This window comes from Astatotilapia calliptera, chromosome 4 (assembly GCF_900246225.1).
Source record: "Astatotilapia calliptera chromosome 4, fAstCal1.2, whole genome shotgun sequence".
NCBI classification, from domain to species: domain Eukaryota; kingdom Metazoa; phylum Chordata; class Actinopteri; order Cichliformes; family Cichlidae; genus Astatotilapia; species Astatotilapia calliptera.
In genome coordinates, this window is record NC_039305.1 from 44,297 (window position 1) to 65,298 (window position 21,002).

At 42.3% G+C, this 21,002-nt stretch overlaps 1 protein-coding gene across 3 annotated transcripts in view; it reads left to right on the forward strand.

Annotated features, from left to right (window-relative positions):
- The window catches only part of scn4ab (sodium channel, voltage-gated, type IV, alpha, b), a 41,333-nt gene extending 26,809 nt beyond the window's left edge, over positions 1–14,524 (forward strand). For all 3 annotated transcript variants that reach the window (XM_026163773.1, XM_026163774.1, XM_026163772.1), the window contains 16 exons: positions 449–805; positions 2,363–2,564; positions 2,656–2,897; positions 3,089–3,188; positions 3,338–3,492; positions 6,566–6,739; positions 7,911–8,033; positions 8,121–8,405; positions 8,580–8,633; positions 10,139–10,276; positions 10,357–10,461; positions 10,554–10,824; positions 10,955–11,576; positions 11,676–11,820; positions 11,899–11,976; positions 13,109–14,524. In XM_026163773.1, the coding sequence (XP_026019558.1) occupies positions 449–805; positions 2,363–2,564; positions 2,656–2,897; positions 3,089–3,188; positions 3,338–3,492; positions 6,566–6,739; positions 7,911–8,033; positions 8,121–8,405; positions 8,580–8,633; positions 10,139–10,276; positions 10,357–10,461; positions 10,554–10,824; positions 10,955–11,576; positions 11,676–11,820; positions 11,899–11,976; positions 13,109–13,459 (3,402 nt within the window). In that variant the 3' untranslated portion in view covers positions 13,460–14,524. The remainder of the gene's footprint in view (positions 1–448; positions 806–2,362; positions 2,565–2,655; positions 2,898–3,088; positions 3,189–3,337; positions 3,493–6,565; positions 6,740–7,910; positions 8,034–8,120; positions 8,406–8,579; positions 8,634–10,138; positions 10,277–10,356; positions 10,462–10,553; positions 10,825–10,954; positions 11,577–11,675; positions 11,821–11,898; positions 11,977–13,108) is intronic.
- The last annotated feature ends 6,478 nt before the right edge of the window (positions 14,525–21,002 follow it).

Genomic DNA, 21,002 nt, shown 5'->3' on the forward strand with positions numbered 1-21,002 from the left:
CCAAATGTTGAGCAGGTTTACAACATTAGGAAATTGCTGCGGTGCTTCAGTGCAAACATAGTGTCATAAATAGCACTTAAATAGACATGGAAAAAAATAAAAGTAGGGATAAGAATTAAAAGTGCTACGTGGAAAGATATGTGCATGAGATATACATGAGATATATACATGAGAATAAGAATTAAGAGTGCTACGTTGAAAGATATATACATGAGTGCAGGTGGTGATCAGTGCCAAACATGGAATGATGCAGTGAACACAGCGTAGGGTCATGTGTTAGTGGTGGGAACAGTCATATGGTTATTGTTCATGTGTCCAACAGCAGAGGGGAAGAAACTGTTCTTATGGCGAGAGGTTCTGGTGCGAATGGACCGGAGCACTAATGGACCAGATATTAGTGCTAGTCTGTCTTCTCACCCTTATCTCACATGCCTCTTCACCTTTACAGATGCGAGTATTTAAGCTGGCCAAGTCCTGGCCAACCCTGAACATGCTGATAAAGATCATCGGGAACTCGGTGGGGGCTCTTGGGAACCTGACTCTGGTTCTTGCCATCATTGTCTTCATCTTTGCTGTCGTCGGCATGCAGCTGTTTGGGAAGAACTATAAAGACTGCGTCTGTCGCATTGCAGAGGACTGTGAGCTTCCTCGCTGGCATATGCATGACTTCTTCCACTCCTTCCTCATCATCTTCAGGGTGCTCTGCGGTGAGTGGATCGAGACCATGTGGGACTGTATGGAGGTGTCGGATCAGACCATGTGTCTGATTGTCTTCATGATGGTCCTGGTTATTGGAAACCTGGTGGTGAGTATCTGACTAGAAAGTGCTTTTTCCCAAATCAGTTTCTTATTGTTTCAGGTTTTGAAAGTCAAAGGTATATGGTGACATTTACAGAAAGGCAAGCAAAGACGATAAACCTAGCGTTTTTGTTTTAACACAAGCCTCATCAACCATTCACAGCAGATTTTTTTTCCATGCTCTTTCTATCTAACATTCACATGCATTGATGCATCAGAAATTAACCTGAGGTTAGTATCTTGCCCAAGGAAATTTGTCATGCACATTGGTGCACATTGGTGCACTGGTGGTGAGATGCTAAACAAACCTGGTGTACCCAAACATGAGGGTGCACTAGGAACGTCTGACAGAGGCCCAAATCCAAAAGCTCTTCAACTCCCACCTCTGGCGGAGTTTTTAAGGCATTCTAATGGAGGTTGGTGACATTGAGTTCCATTAGATCATGTTCCACACCTCCACACCATTGCTGTGGTTACTGCAAGGGGCTACGGCTGCAAGGGAAACACGGAAGATCAAGGGAGCTGTCAGGCTAAAGGAGGTGTCTTATTGGGCTTGGTTAGCCTGTGGGACTCCAGAGGCAGCTGACAAGTGCTGGCAGGCTAAACGAATTGGGCTCTGACAGTGGCTGATGCAAAAACTTGGGCGTGGGACGAGTTTGGTGAGACCATGGAACAGCACTTTTTGACGGCCTCATGGCGACTCTGATAAACCGTCTGATGACTCACACAACTGGTCCGTGGCTATGCCCCTGGGGTGGACAAGATTTGCCCTAAGTTCCTTAAGACTCTGGATGTTGTGAGGCTCTCTTGGTTGACACGCCTTTGCAATGTTGAGTAGAGTCCTGGGACAGTGCCTCTCATTTCCCTTTGTGAAAAGGGGGAAAAGAGGGTGTGCTCCAACTACAGGGGGATCACACTCCTCAACCCCCTGGGACTCACTCTCCAGTATCTATGTCGGGATACTGGAGAGTGAGTCTGTTCATTTGTTGAATTTTGGGTTCAGGAGGAACAATGCCATTTTTCTCCTGGTCACCATCACAGGATACTCAAGGGATGTGGTCAAATGCCTTCTCCAAATCCACAAAAACACATAAATAGGAATTATGAGTTGTACATTAGCTTGCCACAATTGCTTTGAGGCTGTCCAAAAGTGCTGTTCCATGCTCTCACCACACTCAAGTTTTTTGCATCAGACACTGCCAGAGTCCAACTTCATTTGAGCTGACTTTGGAGCTCCACAGGCTTGCCAAGCCCAGGCCAAGTAGATTTAAATCTGCTTCCAGAGATGATAGCTAAATGCACCCACAAGATGCCAGTAAATCAAAGGATGACGTAAACAGGCAATGAGAGAAGCTTTGTGACGGAACACTGAGATGTGAGGCGAGAGACAGCTTTCATGTTTTGGTTTAATTGATATTGATTTATAGGTTTTACTGAGCAAGCAGTGCCTGTCTTGCATTCACTGATAAAACTGTTATTTTTTCATTCTGAATGTGTTCCTAAATTAGTTTCTTCTTATTTTAGGCCATGAATCTGTTTCTAAAGCTTTTCCCTTTTGTTGCAGGTCCTGAATCTGTTCCTGGCCTTGTTGCTGAGTTCTTTCAGTGGTGATAATCTAGCAGCTCCAGAAGATGAAGGAGAAAACAATTTACAAATCGCCATAAACCGGATTAACCAGGCTGTGGCCTGGACCAAGTTCTGGATCCTGGAACACATCTGGGCTTTAGTGAGAAATAAGAAACAAGTCAACCAAGACCAGTCCAGTGGTACAAGCCATGTTTCAGATGTTTATTGTTTATTAGTGTTATGTGTAAAGAAAAAAAGCTTTAAATTGGATTTAATGTCCATTTACTTTAGCAGTCAGTTGTGAGGAAGACGACACAATGATGAAGGAGGTATTACCTTTGACCTTTGTGACCTCAGATGAACCAGAGCCCCATGACAAAGCCTCTAGCTTTAACCATGGCATCCTGACCAGTAACTACCATACCATTGCATCCCTGCGGGTCCCAATAGCCGAGGCTGAGTCCTACTTTGACATACGTGAAAATGAAGAGGAAGAGGAAGATGACCTGGATGGAGAAGAGAAGTACTCACAAGTAATCCCTGTTATTGTTCCTTTCTATTCTATGGACCTTTTTTCACAGCAGCATGATGCAGTAGCTAGTATAGGTAAACACAGGTAATTTAGGCTCTGCTCCTGTATTAATGTCATTAGTGTTGGATTAGTTTTAGTAATTATGTATTAGTGTTGTCTTTATCAAAGTTTAACTGCTCTCTTTTTGTTCAGGGCAATATGTCATCAGTCTGCAGTACTGCAGATTTTCGTCCTGAAGTCCCAAAGGAGGAAGATGAAGAAACAAACACGCCTGTGGACTGCTGCAGCGACAGTAGGCACATGCATGCGTTCATAGACACACATTAGCGTTTGTGATTATAAGGTGAAGCGTTCCTTGTGGACCGACTGCAAAGTTAAATGTGTGCTGTGATTTCATTGGCCAATTCAAACACTGCATTTGTTTGTTAATTGATATTTCAGAGTTTTACAGTGGCTGTCCACTCCTGGACATAGACACTTCCCAGGGCCGTGGGAAAGTCTGGTTTAATTTCAGGAGAACTTGTTTCACTATTGTAGAGAACAACTACTTTGAGACATTCATCATATTCATGATCCTGCTGAGCAGCGGTGCTCTGGTAAAACCTTCATTTCTTCTTCTGAGTTTTTTATGTTTTGTTCTGCTTGTAATATTTTTGTTTTTTTAATCCTCATAATTCTGATTGCTGCTCAGTTTTCTCAGTGCTGATTGGTTTGTTTTGATCATGTGACTGAGCAGGTCAGAAATGACTGGTTCGTATTTGTACAGTGATTACTAACCTGTGGAGACAGTGTGGGCAAGCACATGTTGGCTACTAATATGTCTGCTTCAGGTTTTACAGGTGAGATATAACAAATACCCCTACATGAACACACGACAACTCAAAGAAACACCTTTTAATCAGCATTCAGCATCAAGTCAATTAAACTTTTATGAAGCTCAGTTTCAAGCTGCTTTCGTATTATTGAAATTACTGTTCCTGGAACACTAGAGGATCAACAATTGACTGGCCCACACGCTTGCCTAACCCAAATGTGATAGAACACAACCGGGACGTTATGTTTCAATCCATCCAACGCCACCAGGTGGCACCTCAGACTGTCCATTAGCATCATCTTATCAGAAAGAGGCTCTGACATTGTCACCCATGCATACAACACAAACTACAGAGTGCCATTTGTTGGTTGCTGCAATAAAATTTCAGCAAAATAGACCAGCCTGCTGCATCCTTTTTTTTAGTTAGATTTTCAGGATGTTGTCTGTAGGTAGGTCTGGGATGGCAGGTTGTAGATGCGTCCTTGATCGAACACTGCTGATTTAAATGGCTAAATGACCTCCTCAGCATGTCGTGAAGTTCTCCAGAGGCCTGGTAATGAACTAATCATGTGATTCAGGTGTGTTGACCCAAGGTGAGATCTAAAACCTGCAGGACACCGGCCCTCGAGGCCTGGAGTTCGACACGCTTGATGTAGGTTGATAATTTTAATTTCTATCAAACATTGTGGCATCCTTTCACTTCTAACACATTACCCAGCTCTTATCGGTACAGATATCCAGTGTGGTTTTTTTCCAACTGAGGACTAATGTGTTTTCACAGTGGTCCTCTAACTTTTATGAGCAGTGTACAAAAATGGGTAAGGTTCAAACTTTACTTTTTCACTATGTAAAATGTGCAACTGGAACTTCTTGTTCAGAAACGGATTATTCTGCACTTCCATTCTCCTTTTCATTTGAGATGATTAGGCTTTAAATAAACTCAGAATTTAAATGACAGGTTAACCGAGAGGTCAGGTTTGAATGCCTGAGTGAGTGACATGATAAACTCTTAGTGTTTGTAACAAGTGTTCTGATGGTGCCATCACCATCAGTTTGCTGATGTCTGAAACTGAAGAGAAATACCATCTTAATCTTGAAAATACCTTTGCCTGGAATACCTGGAACTACCTTAAAATACCTGCAAGATACAATCCAAAGTGACCTGTGAGCTCTTTGGTGTGATCAGAATGGAGGCCTTTTTTTAAAAATAACTCGCCGTTTAAGACAAAAAGAACCAAGTCCTTTACTGTTGAGCCATTTTTTTGTATTTTAGCAAATGAGTTTGGTAAAATTATCAGAGGAATAAACTAAAGCAGTATAAAACTGTTTGTGTCTATCAAGTGTAGAAAGTAGAGATGTCACGATACCACTTTTTTATGTCCGATACCGATACCGATATCATAAATTTGGATATCTGCCGATACCGATATGAATCCGATATAGTGTTTTTTAATCAACAAAACTGTTTTTTAAATATCTTGCTGCATTTTGTATAAGTTCATACTCAAGTTTAAAACAACAACTACACTAAAGCTATTCTGTTATACCTGTATGCAAAAAAAAAATTTTCATAGTTCAGCAATACTGATCAATCTAATAAACTTAAACCTACACCATCCTCCCTATTCTGGTATTTTAAAAAGTACTTAGCATAAATATTAAGCAACCTAACTAATATGGTTCCAACTCCCAGCAACAACAAAAATAAATAAATAAAAAATAGGGAACCACCCCTCACGCTCCACCTCATGATGCTTAATCGATGTAATCAACCTTAATTTGATGCAGTGCGAAAAAAAATGCACAGAAATCAATTATTTTTCAAGAAATATTAAATAGATTCAACATCTTTCTTCAACAAAATTGCAGACTGCACAGATGGTACCTTCCCAAAGGAAAAAGTACTATAGCTTACTAGGGTATATATATTAGACTTAATAGTTACTATATACAATAATGGACTTCTATACATTTTACATCAAATTAAAACTTTGGGTGTCAGATAATTATTTATTAAAAGCTAGACATTTTAAATGAGAATAAGAAAGAAAAGTATGTCTTTGTGCCCCCTTTTCCCTGTTCATGCCCTATCGGCCCCCCTGGCTAAACTTTGCTAGATCCACCCCTGCACAGTTACAGCCGTCAGCTGTAGAAAAAGATCCTGGTGTAGAAAGTAATAATAAATAAATTCTAACAACAGCTGATCAAGCTTAAACGTGCTGCTGTTGTTCAGCCGCTGGTTTCCTCTTTCTGGTGCAAAGTGGGCCAAAAGCAAACAAGAGACACGGACTCGCGACAGAAAAGCCGATCAGCTGATCATTAAGCAGTTTCATGATTGAAGTAGCAGCCGGAGAGCGAGAGGCAGTCGCTTGTTAAGCTTAACGTGGGAATGCTTTACAAACATTCAGAGATGGACTTACACACTTGCTTTACTTCTCTCGGGGATAACTTTGTCGGAGATGAAATGCCGAGTTGCTAGCGAAGCTCCAAATGCTATCCAGACCACCGACAGGTCCCGCATGCCACAGCCGCTCTATCACGTGATGCATACTGCTCCGACGTGCTAACGTTCTGAGGTGAGTTACGGCGTGTTGCAAGTTTTGTGAGGTGCTTCCGTGATATTTAATGGATCGGATTACATTTTTTATTTTTCTCCGATATCCGATCCAGTAATTTAGGTCCGTATCGGACCGATACCGATACGTAATATCGGATCGGTCCATCTCTAGTAGAAAGCACTTTAATCTTGTTGAAAATGTCTGTGTTGGTTTATTTTAATAAATATCACTCTACAAGCAGATGCACTACACAGTGAACTCCTTTCCATGTGGTGACTAAAGCTGATTTGAAAACAGGCTTTTGAAGATATCTACATGGAGCAGCGTCGGGTCATAAAGACGATCCTGGAGTATGCGGATCAGGTGTTCACCTACGTGTTCGTGGTGGAGATGGTTCTCAAGTGGGTCGCCTATGGATTCAAGACCTACTTCACCAACGCCTGGTGCTGGCTTGACTTCCTCATTGTAGATGTAAGAACAGAATGGATGATTACCAAAGATGCTGTTGATGTTTATCTTTTGTTTTTCTATGATACAACTGACAGACATTATGAAACATCCCAGATTTCTATAAACAGGAATGTGAACACGGGAGGTTAAAAATTCTACTTCAATTTCACTGAATCAACAACAGTCTGCCTGTTTGACCCACACAGCATTCAGTCACTGTTCCTAGTGTTTTTGCAGCTTAAGTTAAACACACAATGCTTCATGTACTTCACACTTGTCTGCCAGTCCCCGATGTCTCTAAAAAAAGGAAAAGAGTTCATCAAGCTCATTTCCGCCACCTGGAACTTTCCTGGCACTGCCCCTTGAGCCCGCGGCACCACCCCTCCACTGGAGTGGAGCTAAAGACCTCTGCCTTACCTCCACATATTTTAAACAAAACGAGGGTTTCTACAGACACAAACATGGATGTCCATGGCTCCCTGGTGTCTCCCCAGACACTTGCATATAGTTTAATAAGGAGAGATCATTAGAAGGATTTGAACATAATTTATTGATGTTCAGAATTCAGTTTGAGGTATTTGGTGGTTCGACTACAATGGCCCATCACAGCAGAACGGAATCCCACTGGTGATAGGGATTAGGGCTGGACCCCTAGGAATCTTGACGCTGGTGGTGGAAATGAAGATGGAGACTTGAATGGAGGCTGAGTCATGAGAGGTGTCGATGGGGAGGAGGAGGGTTGTACCAAGGGGTCTGCAATGGAGTGGGTACACAGTGAGATTTATAGTACCCACAGCAAAGGCTGATTGGCCTGAAGAAGGTTGGACAAAAGATGACTGGACTAGAGCAGTGATGTCAAAATCAGCTGCACAGTGTGGGAGAGTAAATGAAAGCCTAGATTAGCCGCAATGCCGGGAAAGATATGTGACTACAGATATTCCTTATTGAACTTGTGCATAAGCTTCATTAGGGAGACTCCACCACAGTAATAAGGACAGGTTTCCATTCCTCCAGGTTCATGTCTAAACTGCTAATAAATCTGAATATTTCATATAGACTTCTGTTCATGCACAGCTTGTTTTAAATCAGAACAAAGTGTTTATTCTGGGGTCCTCACACCCTGTGGCGTAACAGTCTACTTTAGGAGGACATTAGTACTCTGACTTCACCACCAGTGTCATTTGTCTTTCAGGTGTCTCTGGTGTCGCTAACAGCAAATATCCTAGGATACTCTGAGCTGGGAGCCATCAAGTCCTTGCGGACCCTAAGAGCTCTGAGGCCCCTGAGAGCCCTCTCCCGCTTTGAGGGGATGAAGGTGGGGCTAGCACATGTCTACAACCCTGTCAAGAGGGTCTCAGGGTGCTAGTAAATTTGTGTTTGACTGGTTGCTTTCTCACTGCAGGTGGTGGTTAATGCTCTGGTTGGAGCAGTCCCATCAATCTTCAACGTCCTCCTTGTGTGTCTGATCTTCTGGCTGATTTTCGGCATCATGGGCGTGAACCTGTTTGCAGGAAAGTTTTATTACTGCTTCAATGAGACATCGGAGGAGTTGTTTCTCCCTGAGAGGGTTGACAACAAGACCCAGTGTTTGGCTCTGATTCAGGAAAACTTCACTGAGGTCCACTGGAAGAACCTGAAGATCAACTACGACAATGTTGGAATGGGCTACCTGTCTCTGCTGCAAGTGGTTAGTCTGAACACCTGTGACTTCACAGAGAAATAACCCAATAGATCAATACAGAATAATTCTACTGACCTCACTGATCAGATATTGCTGTCATGATGTTTTGTGGGTCTTTACCTGCTGATTCTTGCAGTAGATGAACAGCTGAAACTGATGTTCAGGACTTTTGTCTTTCAGGCCACATTTAAAGGCTGGATGGATATCATGTATGCAGCAGTAGACTCAAGAGAGGTCAGTTGTACTGAAACGGTTACTGAGACTGTGCTGATACCGATGCACAGATCTCCTACTTGTGAGCAGATTTGTGTATTTAAAAATGAAGTCTGACGGAAAGGGACGAGAATTTTTCATGTCAGAACGTTTCGTTGCTTCTGAGTTATTGTGGTTAGTCGGGTAAACCTAAGAAAAACATTTAAGCCATCACAACAATTTAGCTTATTTCATTTTGTTGGATTCCTAAACAATGCCCTTTAGGCGGGAAAGGAAATCAGATATCTAATGGCAACCAGTGTTGGGGAGTAATGGAATACTACATGTACTGGTGTTACGTATTTAAAATACAAAATATGAGTAACTGTATTCTGTTACAATTACCATTTAAAAGATGATATTCAGAATACAGTTACTTTGTTGAAATAAATGGATTACATGGCGGTCTTTTCCTGTTTCATATGTTTGGCTATGCTCTCTCTATTTTTGGTAATTCCACGCCGGTGGAAACCCAAACAAAACACGCATTATGAGGCTCAAATGTCTATGTCTCTATCTCGCGGCCCATGTCACCTCTACTTGTGGTCCGCATAATAACGTGAAGAAATATTATTTTAAAATGTTTTATTCAAAAAATGATTTAATATGAATGCAAAAGCAGAGTGTTACAGTCATAGCCCTAAAGAATGTAGCCTGATGGGCAGTGTAGTCTGTGCTGCAGGGAGAATGGACTGCCATACCCGTTATGTGTCTGTGAGCGCGAGGAGGGAGAAAAAGGAAAGGTACGAGCTGTCATCGAGCAGAAACGGGAGCTGGAAGCATGTAAATATAATAATAACCACTGCAGCCAAACAGAGAGCCTGACGAGCCCAGCTGTAAGTAAGCTATTAAGACTCGACTGTACACCGTGTTCGTGTTTTCCTCTGAAACAATAAGCTCTGTTGGAGCAGCCTTTCAACGCCTCTCTCTGTCTCTCGCTAGCAAAGTCGACCTAGACAACAAAGTAAAGCTAGTTTTCAGCTACGAGCCCGACACGAACCCGACGTATTAGCCAAAGGTCCCTTTACTACGGTTCGGAGCCGCGGACCTGTTTTATATACGCGTGGAATCGTTTTCTATACGAGATCGCTGCAAAAAGTGCAGCCTTACCTAATGTCCACCTACTGTTACTCATTTATATTAAGATTTAAACATCTAGTTGGTGTGACGAGTAACCTTCAGTAATAGTAATAAATCACACAGCAATAGGACATTCATGTAGTTGTAAAAAGCATGATAATATATTAAGTAATCCAAAGTATTCAGAATACGTTACTCTCATTGAGTAAAGTAGCAGAATACGTTACAAAATACATCTTGGGGCATGTATTCTATAGTGGAATACATTTAAAAAGTAACCTTCCCAACACTGATGGCAACACCCTAACCCCTGAAATAGTGTCCCCAGAGAATGACATCACTCAACAGTTTTCATTCTCACCCTAACCTTTATCTTGGTTACCATGGTTACATTCTTGGGAGTGTAGGTGGAATCCCAGCCAATGTATGAGGACAACCTGTACATGTACCTGTACTTCGTCTGCTTTATCATCTTTGGCTCATTCTTCACCCTCAACCTTTTCATCGGAGTCATTATAGACAACTTCAACCAGCAGAAAGCTAAGATAGGTTTTTACTCACTGACATCAATCATTTATTACTGGATTTCTATTTGCCAGCTGACTGTGTGTTGTTTTTTCTTTACATGGGAGGAGGTGATATTTTCATGACAGAGGAGCAGAAGAAGTATTACAACGCCATGAAGAAACTGGGCTCTAAGACACCTCAGAAACCTATCCCACGGCCTGAGGTCCGTTTGATTACTCCCTGTGAGCAGAAAACAGGATTTAAACATTTGGGATGGAGCAAGATTTAAATGGTTCCTTTATTTTTTGTGTCCAGAATAAGTTTCAGGGTCTGGTCTTTGACTTGGTGACCCAACGTTTTTTTGACGTTCTCATCATGGTGTTGATCTGTCTCAACATGGTGACTATGATGGTGGAAACAGATGAGCAGAGCAAGGAAAAAGAAATCATCCTTTACTGGGTCAACCTTGTTTTCATCATCATCTTCTCCACAGAGTGCGGTCTAAAGATCATCGCTCTGCGGCAGCACTACTTTGCCGTCGGCTGGAATATCTTTGATTTTGTGGTGGTTATACTTTCCATTGCAGGTGAATCCATGTTTGAGGAAACTGACAATATTTAATATTTTTGTTTTTTAATTCACACGTTAATAGAAGAATCTCATACTTTCTTTTCCCTTTCCACCTTCTTTCTTTTTTCCTTCCTTCCTTCCTTTAGGCCTTCTCCTTGCTGACATCATAGAAAAGTACTTTGTATCACCTACGCTCTTTCGTGTGATCCGATTGGCTCGTATTGGCCGAATCCTTCGTCTTATTCGTGGAGCCAAAGGGATCCGGACGCTGCTCTTTGCCTTGATGATGTCCCTTCCTGCTCTCTTCAACATTGGTCTCCTTCTCTTCCTCATCATGTTTATTTTCTCCATCTTTGGTATGTCTAACTTTGCCTACGTGAAGAAGGAAGCGATGATTGACGACATATTTAACTTTGAGAACTTTGGAAACAGCATGATCTGCCTCTTCATGATCACCACATCAGCAGGATGGGATGGACTGCTAAATCCCATCATGAACACGCCCCCAGACTGCGACCCAGACTTTGAAAACCCAGGAACGACTGTCAGAGGGAACTGCGGCAGCCCAGCATTAGGCATCGTTTTCTTCACCACGTACATCATCATGTCCTTTTTGGTGGTGGTTAACATGTACATTGCCATCATCCTGGAGAACTTCAATGTAGCTACAGAGGAGAGCAGCGACCCACTGTGTGAAGATGACTTTGAGATGTTTTATGAAACCTGGGAAAAGTTTGACCCCGATGCCTCACAGTTCATACATTACAGGTGAGTCCACCTGTGTTTTAGTCTGGCTCTAATCTGAGATGTGGTGTTCTCTAAAGACCTGTAAGAGTTAAGTTCTGTGGATTCTAATGTGTTCCTCAGTGAGCTGTCAGACTTCTGCGATGCTCTGCAGGATCCTCTGAGGATTCCCAAACCCAACGCTGCCACCCTGATCCAAATGGACCTGCCTTTGGTACCCGGAGAAAAGCTGCACTGTCTGGACATACTGCTTGCTCTCACTGCACAGGTAACCTCACCTGCTCACATTTACAGCTTATTCTATTGGATCTTTATTATATTATACTATATTATATTACATTTATAGGTTTTAGGTGATTCCGGGGCCATGGATGCTCTAAAAGGCAACATGGAAGACAAGTTCACAGCCAACAACCCATCCAAGGTTCTATTCTATTCTATCATAAAGTCTTTACCAGTGTCATGTACAGTTCTTGGGAGAGTTTGCACATGGGCATATTTAAGTACCAGTAATTGGTTTCCTTTCAGTACTGCTTTGAATTTGTGTAGAAGCTGTTATTACATCTGAGACCTGTTTATAGCTTAGCTTCATGCTTAGCTTGTCTAAATTTTTATTTCATGTTGAGATGTCTAACGGTCACACAAAGCTCTCATATATATGTAAATGACAAGTGACAAATGAATCTGTGGAGAAATCTTTGGAGAAAAGAAAAAAAATGCAAAAAACGTAAGTATGTTTGATGTGTCAGTCAGAATGAGTATGTTCTTTGGTCAGACCAAAGACCCAGATAAACAATCTCATAAAATCAAAACTTACATGTTCTGGCAACCAGAGTTAGAGTTAGGATTGGTGTCTAATGAGGTTAAGATGGTTAACCTCTGTGTCACGGCCTTTAAGCTTCCAAACAGAATAATCCAAGAAAAGGCCTGAGGTGGCAGCAGGTGGTTTGTTTCAGAACGCACTTCCAACGTGACTCTTTGAAAAATATATGCTGTTTATTTCTTGCAAAATTATGAACCAAATCATTTCTTACAACTTATAAAACAAAACAAATTTCCCAAGTGTGGGACTAATAAAGGTTATCTTATAAACAAAAGTTAATCTAATTCCACAAGTTCACAGAGTGGTCAAAAAATCATTTTAAAAACGCTCCCGTCTTACCAGCTGACAACAAGGAAAACATTTCCACCAAGCATGCTCTGAGTTAATGCGAGGGTCCAAACAACTTTTCCAAAATTAAACTTTTAATTACAGACTTTAATAGCGAAATAGCTTAAGTATGTTATAATGGATAAAAATTATGATTCACAAGAATTCAACAAAAATGGCCACAACACATTTCTGTCCTGATGGGAAATGAAGAGACATTTTTAGAAGGCGATTCGTGGGCTCTTCATGTGTCGGTGAACATGCAGCAGATCAAGCTCAGTGTTTTTGTAACAGAGCAGCATTTTTATCTGTTCATATTCAGTTTCTGACAAGCTGTCAAAAATGTTTTTGACAGCTTGTCAGAAATATTATTTGTCTCTGATGCTGTGATCATTATGACATACAGGAGTCATATGAACCAATCAGCAGTACTCTGCGGAGGAAACAGGAAGAGGTAGCAGCGACAGTGATCCAGAGAGCGTACAGGAAGCACCTCCTTCAGCGGGGCAAGGTCAAACGGGTATCCTACAAATACGGAGAGAAGCTGGACGGACGACAGGACAAGCCACCAGAGACAGAAGCAACTCTTTCTAAAGGACTGAGTCAACCGTACAGCAGCAGCCACGAGCAGACGGCTTCAGGTCAGGTGCATCCCACCCGGGTAGAGCTTCAGAGCGAGTTTGTTCTCCGCGCCGCCCCGCCGTGCAGCACTCATGAGTTTGTTCAAGATGAGAACCTGAGGGAATCTGTCGTGTGACAGCACACCTGTTCCTCCAGTTTCTCCTCTCACCTGTGGAAGCTGCAGCTGGCGTTCTTTCTACAAACTCAGCAGAGACTCTGTTTTTCCGGTGTGTTCAGAGGTTAACACCTTTGTTAATGCCCTGTGTGACGTCAAACTTTGCAGGTGACCCTGATTATTGATTGTTTCTGAGTCACCTCGATCGACTCAAATGTTATGATGGATGTGTTTGATATTGTATCTGAAACTGCCTGAGACAGTACTCATTAATTCATAACAGGCATGTGCTACTAACCTGAACCTAAGAGCTGACAGTCAATGAGAGTACAGCATGTTAGCAGGTGAAGAAGTTCTGGTTAAAGTAGTTCAAATATAACCACATGTTTACCTATTTAATTAACATTTCATCAACAAAAGACTCAACCTACAAGTTGTTTGTATTCCCAGTTCTTAATACTTCCAGTTTGTTGAATGCAGCTGCAGGTGCTTTCTTTACGCAAAATCAAAGCTTCTGCAGAGTTGATAAAACGGGAAGTGTTGTTTTACTGGCTGAGGCAGCTTGTTTGCTGTATGCTGACACTGTTCCTGATTGGTGAACATTTCTGACACACTAATGACATAAAAGCAAACACCCCTCAAAGACTGCTGCACACCTTTTTAATAAAACATGTCCATGTACCTGGAAATGAAAAGAAATAAAACTGTTACACTGAAAATGGACAGCCAATAGGAACAGGCTGTTTTTGTGATGTAAACAGTGTTTATTCACTGAAGAAGAAGAGAAGTAATTTCTTTTTTCTCTTTTTATGGACTCTGCTGAGTTTCAGTGATCCTAAAACCTTTGTCTCTTCTCAAAATACATTTATGTTGTTTTTTTACAGACTTCACTTGCAGGTGAACTTTGTCAAACTGTCTTCTTGTTGTTAAGAAACTTTTGCTTCATGTGGTGGATGAGTCTCAGCCATCTGAGTGGTCAGTTGGATGGAGGATAGTTGTGACCTGCAGTAAAACAAAGCTTCTGTAAGTGTTGTCATGACGTTTATGTCTGTACATATCAATAAAGTTTTCCGATTCGCAACTGCACTTCCACCTGGACGCTAAGTATTCACACCTTCAGATTTCTCTTCCTGTCTGGCTCAGAGGCGACAGCTGCTGTCGAGTCTAAATGGCCAAAGTTCAAAGAGAAAGACAAGAAGAGCAACAGCTGACCAAGGATCACACACACATACACACACACACACACACACACACACACGTGTTCTGGTGTTTGTGAGGACTTCCCAGGACCTTGACCCTGAACTTGAACCCAGTCTGAACCTTTAAAGCATTGCCTGGGGGAGGGGTCTTCAACTTACTGTTAATTAAACTAATTTAAGGTTAGTCTGTTTGCACTTACCGATAATGACTTCAAATCTATTTTAATCATGTGAGCAGTAAACTGTTGACAGAATAAGTTTCTACTCTGTCGCCCCCTGCTGGACTTACTATGCTACAGCCCCTTCTAAATAAAAGCACGAGGCACAAGCAACCAGTTCAGTGGTTAATAAAATGCATCGGGTGACATTATAATGTGTGAATGTGTGCGTGAATGGGTGGATGACTGGATATGTAAAGCGCTTTGGGGTCCTTAGGGACTAGTAAAGCGCTATATAAATACAGGCCATTTACCATCATTTATTTATAATCTTCTGACTGATTACAGAATGAATCCAGTGCACACCTGGTCTCTGCTCAAGGCCACTCACATATTCACTGCGTCTCTATCTCCATGGAGACAAGATGCTAATTAAGATGAATGAGTTTATTTCCTGACAGTTTAAATATTGAAGCTGCAGGAAGGTCACACAGTGACAGTTTTATAACACACACACAAATCGTTAATAATCATGAACAGCTTTCTGTCCCAGCCCGATAAACCAACACCATTCCACTTGGGTCGTGTTAATGTTCATTAATAAACTACTGACTGAAATCTGAAGACGGGCCTGTAAAAGAAATAAAAAGGAAGAGTTTTAATAAAGTGTTGCTCTCAGCTCGGTTTGCAGGAGCTTTGTCAGGAGTGTTTCAGCCTTTAGGACGATCATGGATGAATCTGATGGCAGTCACAGAAATCCCAAATGAATGAGGAGTTACTCTGGATCATCTCTGCAACAGGGAGAGAATCTCATTTGAAAAGGATTTCCTTTACAAGCTGTTTTCTCCCGTTTATTTGCAGTTATTATCTAATGAACTGACAGGTTTTATTTATCTAGCAGACAACAGATTGGGTAAAGTATGTAAGATAATCTGTTTGTAGTCCATCTTTCAGACATTTGGCAGCTACGTCAACATCACAGTAAGAAGCAGCTAGATTGGGATCACCAAACTTCTCTTTCCTTCGTCACATTTGACAAGCGGGAAAGGCGATCGAAGACAGAGGCGCAAGTCTTTCTCCTTGGTCTCCTCCTGCAGCTGATGTTCGGCTGGTTTTGCTGTTGTTAGCTCTAATCTGAGCTGCTGTCCACTCTTCGGATGAACTCTTCCTCTTCAGACAGAGACTTACATCAAAGAGTTTGGTGTTTTTTGAAGAAACGTTATTGAAACTTTATGGGTTTTTTTAAATAAAAGATGATTTAAAAAAACGTCATTAATGAGAAAACACGTCCCTGCACAGCCTCAGACCAGTCTCTCTATGATTTCTCACTTTCATGCAGTGTTGAATAAATTCAGTTTCCTGTGTAATTGCTGACCACTGTGAATACATTTACAAACATCTGACCGTGTTTTTCACTCGGTTACATCTTGTTTTCAGTACATGTAATAACATAAATATTCAGGTCAGCTATTTATTAGTTTCTGTGATGTTTTACTCTTTTCAGCAGCTGAACAAATGTCAGTTTATTGAAAATAAACATATTGAAAAAGATATTGAAAATCTTAAAGTCAAAACGGGGGTTGCATTTTCATTCATTATTTTTTTAATAAAAAAACCCTTTTGACAGGGTTGAATGGAGTTTTTTATTCACCGCATTGTCAAGATTTGGAATTGGTGATCATTTTTGTAGATGAGTTAAGACACAGGGCTGAAAGCCTCTGTTCTCACCAATGGGCTGATGTCCCCATTTTTTAATATCTCCAGGTCTACCCGTCAGGGTTGTAGTCTTAGCCCTGTTCACTATCTTTTTGGAACCCCTGGCTATTAAAATTAGGGAAGATTCAAGTATTGTGGGTGTGAATGGAGGGGGGAGAGAACATAAATTATTTCTATATGCAGACAATAGTTTGGTGGTGTTTCAGGACCCTACCAATTCTATAACAAAATTGCTAAATGTTATTGGTGAATTCTCTAAGTTATCAGGCTACAAAATTAACTGGCATAAGTCGGAGGCAATGCCAATATATCAAACATGTATTGCTAATTCATTATCAGCTTTCAATTTCAATGTGTTACAAAAAGGGATGAAATACTTAGGAATAATACTTAATCTGAATGTTGATGAAATTATGAATGATAATGTAGGAAAACTACTTACTAGGATTAAAACTAATTTGGAGAAATGGGGTAAGCTGCACTTGACACTATGGGGCAAAGTAAATACGCTAAAGATGGCAGCAGCTCCTCTGATCAATTATTTCATTGGAATGATACCAGTTTGTATTTCACCTCAATTTCTCCTTATCTTTCCTCATGTGGTGCATTTTCCATTGTTATACCTCTCTGACCTGTCTTCCCCATGTGATGTTTTGTGTAATGTATGTATGGTCGGAGGTTAAGATGGCGCCGCAATATCGTGCAATTGGTCGGCAGCCTTATGAAATTTCACCTTGTGGGACTAATAAAGGTATATCAATCAATCAATCAATCAATCAATCAATCAATCAAATTTTCGTAAGATGTAATAATATGATAAAACCCTTTCTTTGGGATGGTGGTAGACCGCAGAACAATCCTGGTCGACTGTACCAACCGAGAAAAGAAGGGGGTTTATCCCTACCCAACACAAAACAGTACAGCATCTCATTTGAAATGTGCAAGCTGTGTAAACACTGGGCAGCAATAAATTCAGACCTAGACTGGGTTCTAATGAATGAATGAATGAATGAATGCTTTATTGGCCATATGCAGGTTGCCCCACAGAGGAATAGGACCCCCCCCCCCCCCCCCCCGACTTACACACACAACAACAAGACATCACATGGGAATACAGTCGGAGACCGGCAGCGTTGAGAGAATAACACTGAAAAAATTACACAACATTGGGAAAAGTACAAGAGGAAAAAAAGAGACCTCTTCACACGCTGGGCAACCTATGGGAGGACAGCATGAGAACAGGAAACAAAAAAAACTCCTTTGCACAGAGAGCACATTAATGTCCACATCACAACATCAGAGCACATGACAAGCCACAGGGGATGGATAGGGGGGTGGGGGGTGATTCGAAGGAACACAGCAGTCGTCCTGCACCATGCTATCATTTCAGCGCGGCACGCAGACCCGCTGCCTTCCCCCGCAGGAACAAGCATCGAAGGCGTTTGGAAGGGAGGGGGATGAGTGCGTGCTTATCAGTGTAAGTGTATGTGTGTGCGTGTCCATAGTTCAGCTGAGACAGTGTCCTTCGCTGTATCAGGCTAAGTAAACAGTCCTCCAGCCGATCCAGGTGTCCTTCATGGGATGGGAAGAATAGTCATCACACAGTCGTTATCAGGGAGTTGTTTTGGTGGGCTCCAGCCTTGGGCCTAGCAGCTGGCGCCGTGGTGTCCAAATGTAGAATATTGTTGATTTCTCCTTTATGCGAGCAGCGAATTTAGCACTCTGACACTGGGGCCTCGATTTCCCGTTGGAGCGCTGCGAGCCTCCCCATGATGGTATCAAGCTTCTGTTCCGTGGTGTTGTCATTCTTTTGGTTCTGAGACCCCACAGCTGCAGTGAGCCGTTCTGCGATGTTATCCAACTTTCGCTCAAGGGTGTTATTGTGAGCAGGCCCCTCTCTGATGTATCCCATCATACGCTCAATGGTGTTAGTTTGAGTCTTCACGGCAGCTGTAAGCGTCTCCAAGGTGTTGACCATGCTGCGTTCGGTGTGGGAGGCCGCGCCTCGTCCCATCGCTTCAATTCCAGCGGTCAGCTTAGGGGGGGTTTGAACAGCTGGTTCCGCTCTCTTATTTCTCCGATAAGTCAGGGCCAAGCCAGCTCCGATCAGCAAGAACCCTGTTATCATGGTTCCGAATAGGTAAATATCCTCAGCGTCCTCGATAGACAGTCCCGCCAGGCACAAGATCCTCCAGGTTTGCCACCCATCCATCGTGTATCCGGCAGGGAAAGTCCCTCCAGGGCACTCGGGCTCTCCCGAGCCCAGACTTCTCGTTGAGAAGAGGGTGTCAATAGCGTTCAGAGACCAGTTGATCAAATCCATAATTCTCTGTTAGGTTTTAGAGAACGACAGTGAGAGACTGTTCAAGGGAAAAGTAGTGCACGCGAGACAAGACAGGACACAAGAGGCTAAGCAGGGAAGATAAGGGGAAGGAGGAGAGGAGAAAAGTGCGACCGCCTTCACCGAGAGCCAAGTAAGAAAAAAAGAACGTGAACTGGTCTTTCCATTCACTCCCATTGAGGTGTTGGCTCAAAAACCAGACAATAAAGGGAATAGAGTAGATAACCCTATTTTAAAGTTTTCAAAAATGGTGCAACAAGAGCTGTAATCTCTCCCCATACTTTCAAAAATATGCACCCCTGTGACATAACCCAAAAATAAAAATAGGTAAACAAACAATTTATTGGCCACAGTGGCACAAAAAAGACATTAGGGAAGCTGGAGGTAACTGTATCCAATCTAAAATTCTCAGCAGGTACTATTACACACCAATGAGACTTTATAAAATGGGAATTATAAGTAAAGATGACCTGTGTTGGAAGTGCCAAGAAGCAAAATGTACGTTAGTACATGCTTTATGGGAATGTCCACTGGTCTCCCCAATATGGGAAAATGTTTTAAAATCATATGGAGGGTTGGGTGACACTTAAATTACCTAGATCACCAAGATTGTGCCTATTGGGGGACAGAGGTGAGGTGCCACAGTTACACAAAGCAGGCTTCAGAGTGCTAAACACTGGGATTGTGACGTGTGTTCGTCTTAATTTAACACTTTGGAAAGACCCTCGGACTCCAACCCTAAAAGGAAGGGAAAATGACTGAAAATGCCGCATGCGAGAAAATGCTGGGAAGACTCTAATAGAACTGACAGAGGCGAGGCTGCCATAGCGCGCCATCGGCCCTTCTGGCCAACACCAGCAGGCGGTAGGTGAAGTGTCTTGCCCAAGGACACAACGACAGAGACTGTCCGAGCCGGGGCTCAAACCAGCAACCTTACGATTACAAGGCGAACTGCCAACTCTTGAGCCACGATCGCCCATCAATTAAGGGTCTTGTGTGTGCAACAATTTATTTATTGTTGCACACACAAGTACAAGTACCTCGGGCTGTGGGTGGACAACAAACTGGACTGATCATGCAACACAGAGCACCTGTTTAAAAAAGCCCAAAGCTGACTGTACTTCCTCAGGAGGCTGAGGTCTTTTAACATCTGCAGGAAGCTCCGGAGGATGTTTTGCCAGTCGGTGGTTGTCACTACCCGATCCGTACCGGAAACCCGATCGGTACCCCGCATGCGCGAAAGGTTTCTACTTCCGGTCGTAGCGTTTTACGATAGTTATGGGTCAGAGTATCTGTTAAGATGTTAAGAATAACAAGTATATCTTAAAATGTTTGCAATAATGAAGCATTTCAGTACAATGTAGACAAAAACGAAAAATAAAAAGAAAGTTACGGATCAGGACTCTCCGATCCTTACTGCGCATGTGTAAAGTCTGACCGTACAAATCGGGTCTACCCGATCCGTACTGCGCATGTGCAGATGTTTTCTTCTTCTTCTGTTCGTTTAATGGCAGTTTACTCCCCAGTGTACGAGGATACCGCCACCTGCTGACCGAGCGAATAAACCCTATTATAAACTGAATTATCGTCATTACAAACGTGTGTTAAATCTGATTTAGTGATAGTCGAGTGTGTTTATGCTTGTCTGTGAGGAGAGGATTGTTGGAATAGTGATGATGATGTGCGCTATCACTGTCAATTGTCAGTAAACACTTAATCTGGCTGATGAATCTACACGTGAGATATTACAAAGTCTGCATTATTAACTCTGTAATTAGGCGCCATTCTTCTTATTTTACGGCGCTGTTGCTCAATCGGGGGATGCTCTCTGTTGAGGAGAAAAAGCATGAATTTCTTTGTATACGGATTATCCATTGTTTAAATGTCCCGGGCAGTCGAAAAGGAGGCAGAGCTGTTGAGAAATGCTAGGAGCTAACTGGGCGCTAACCGTATCATTCAAATATATTGAATGTCGCAATGTTGGCAAAGAGAGGAAGTGACGTAAGATTTGCGCATGCGGGGTACTGATCGGGTTTCCGGTACGGATCGGGTAGTGACAGTGGTTGCTGGAGTACTTTTCTATGCTGTGGTGTGGTGTGGTGGGGGAGCAGCACAGCAAAGGAGGACTCATCCAGGCTGGAGAAACTGAT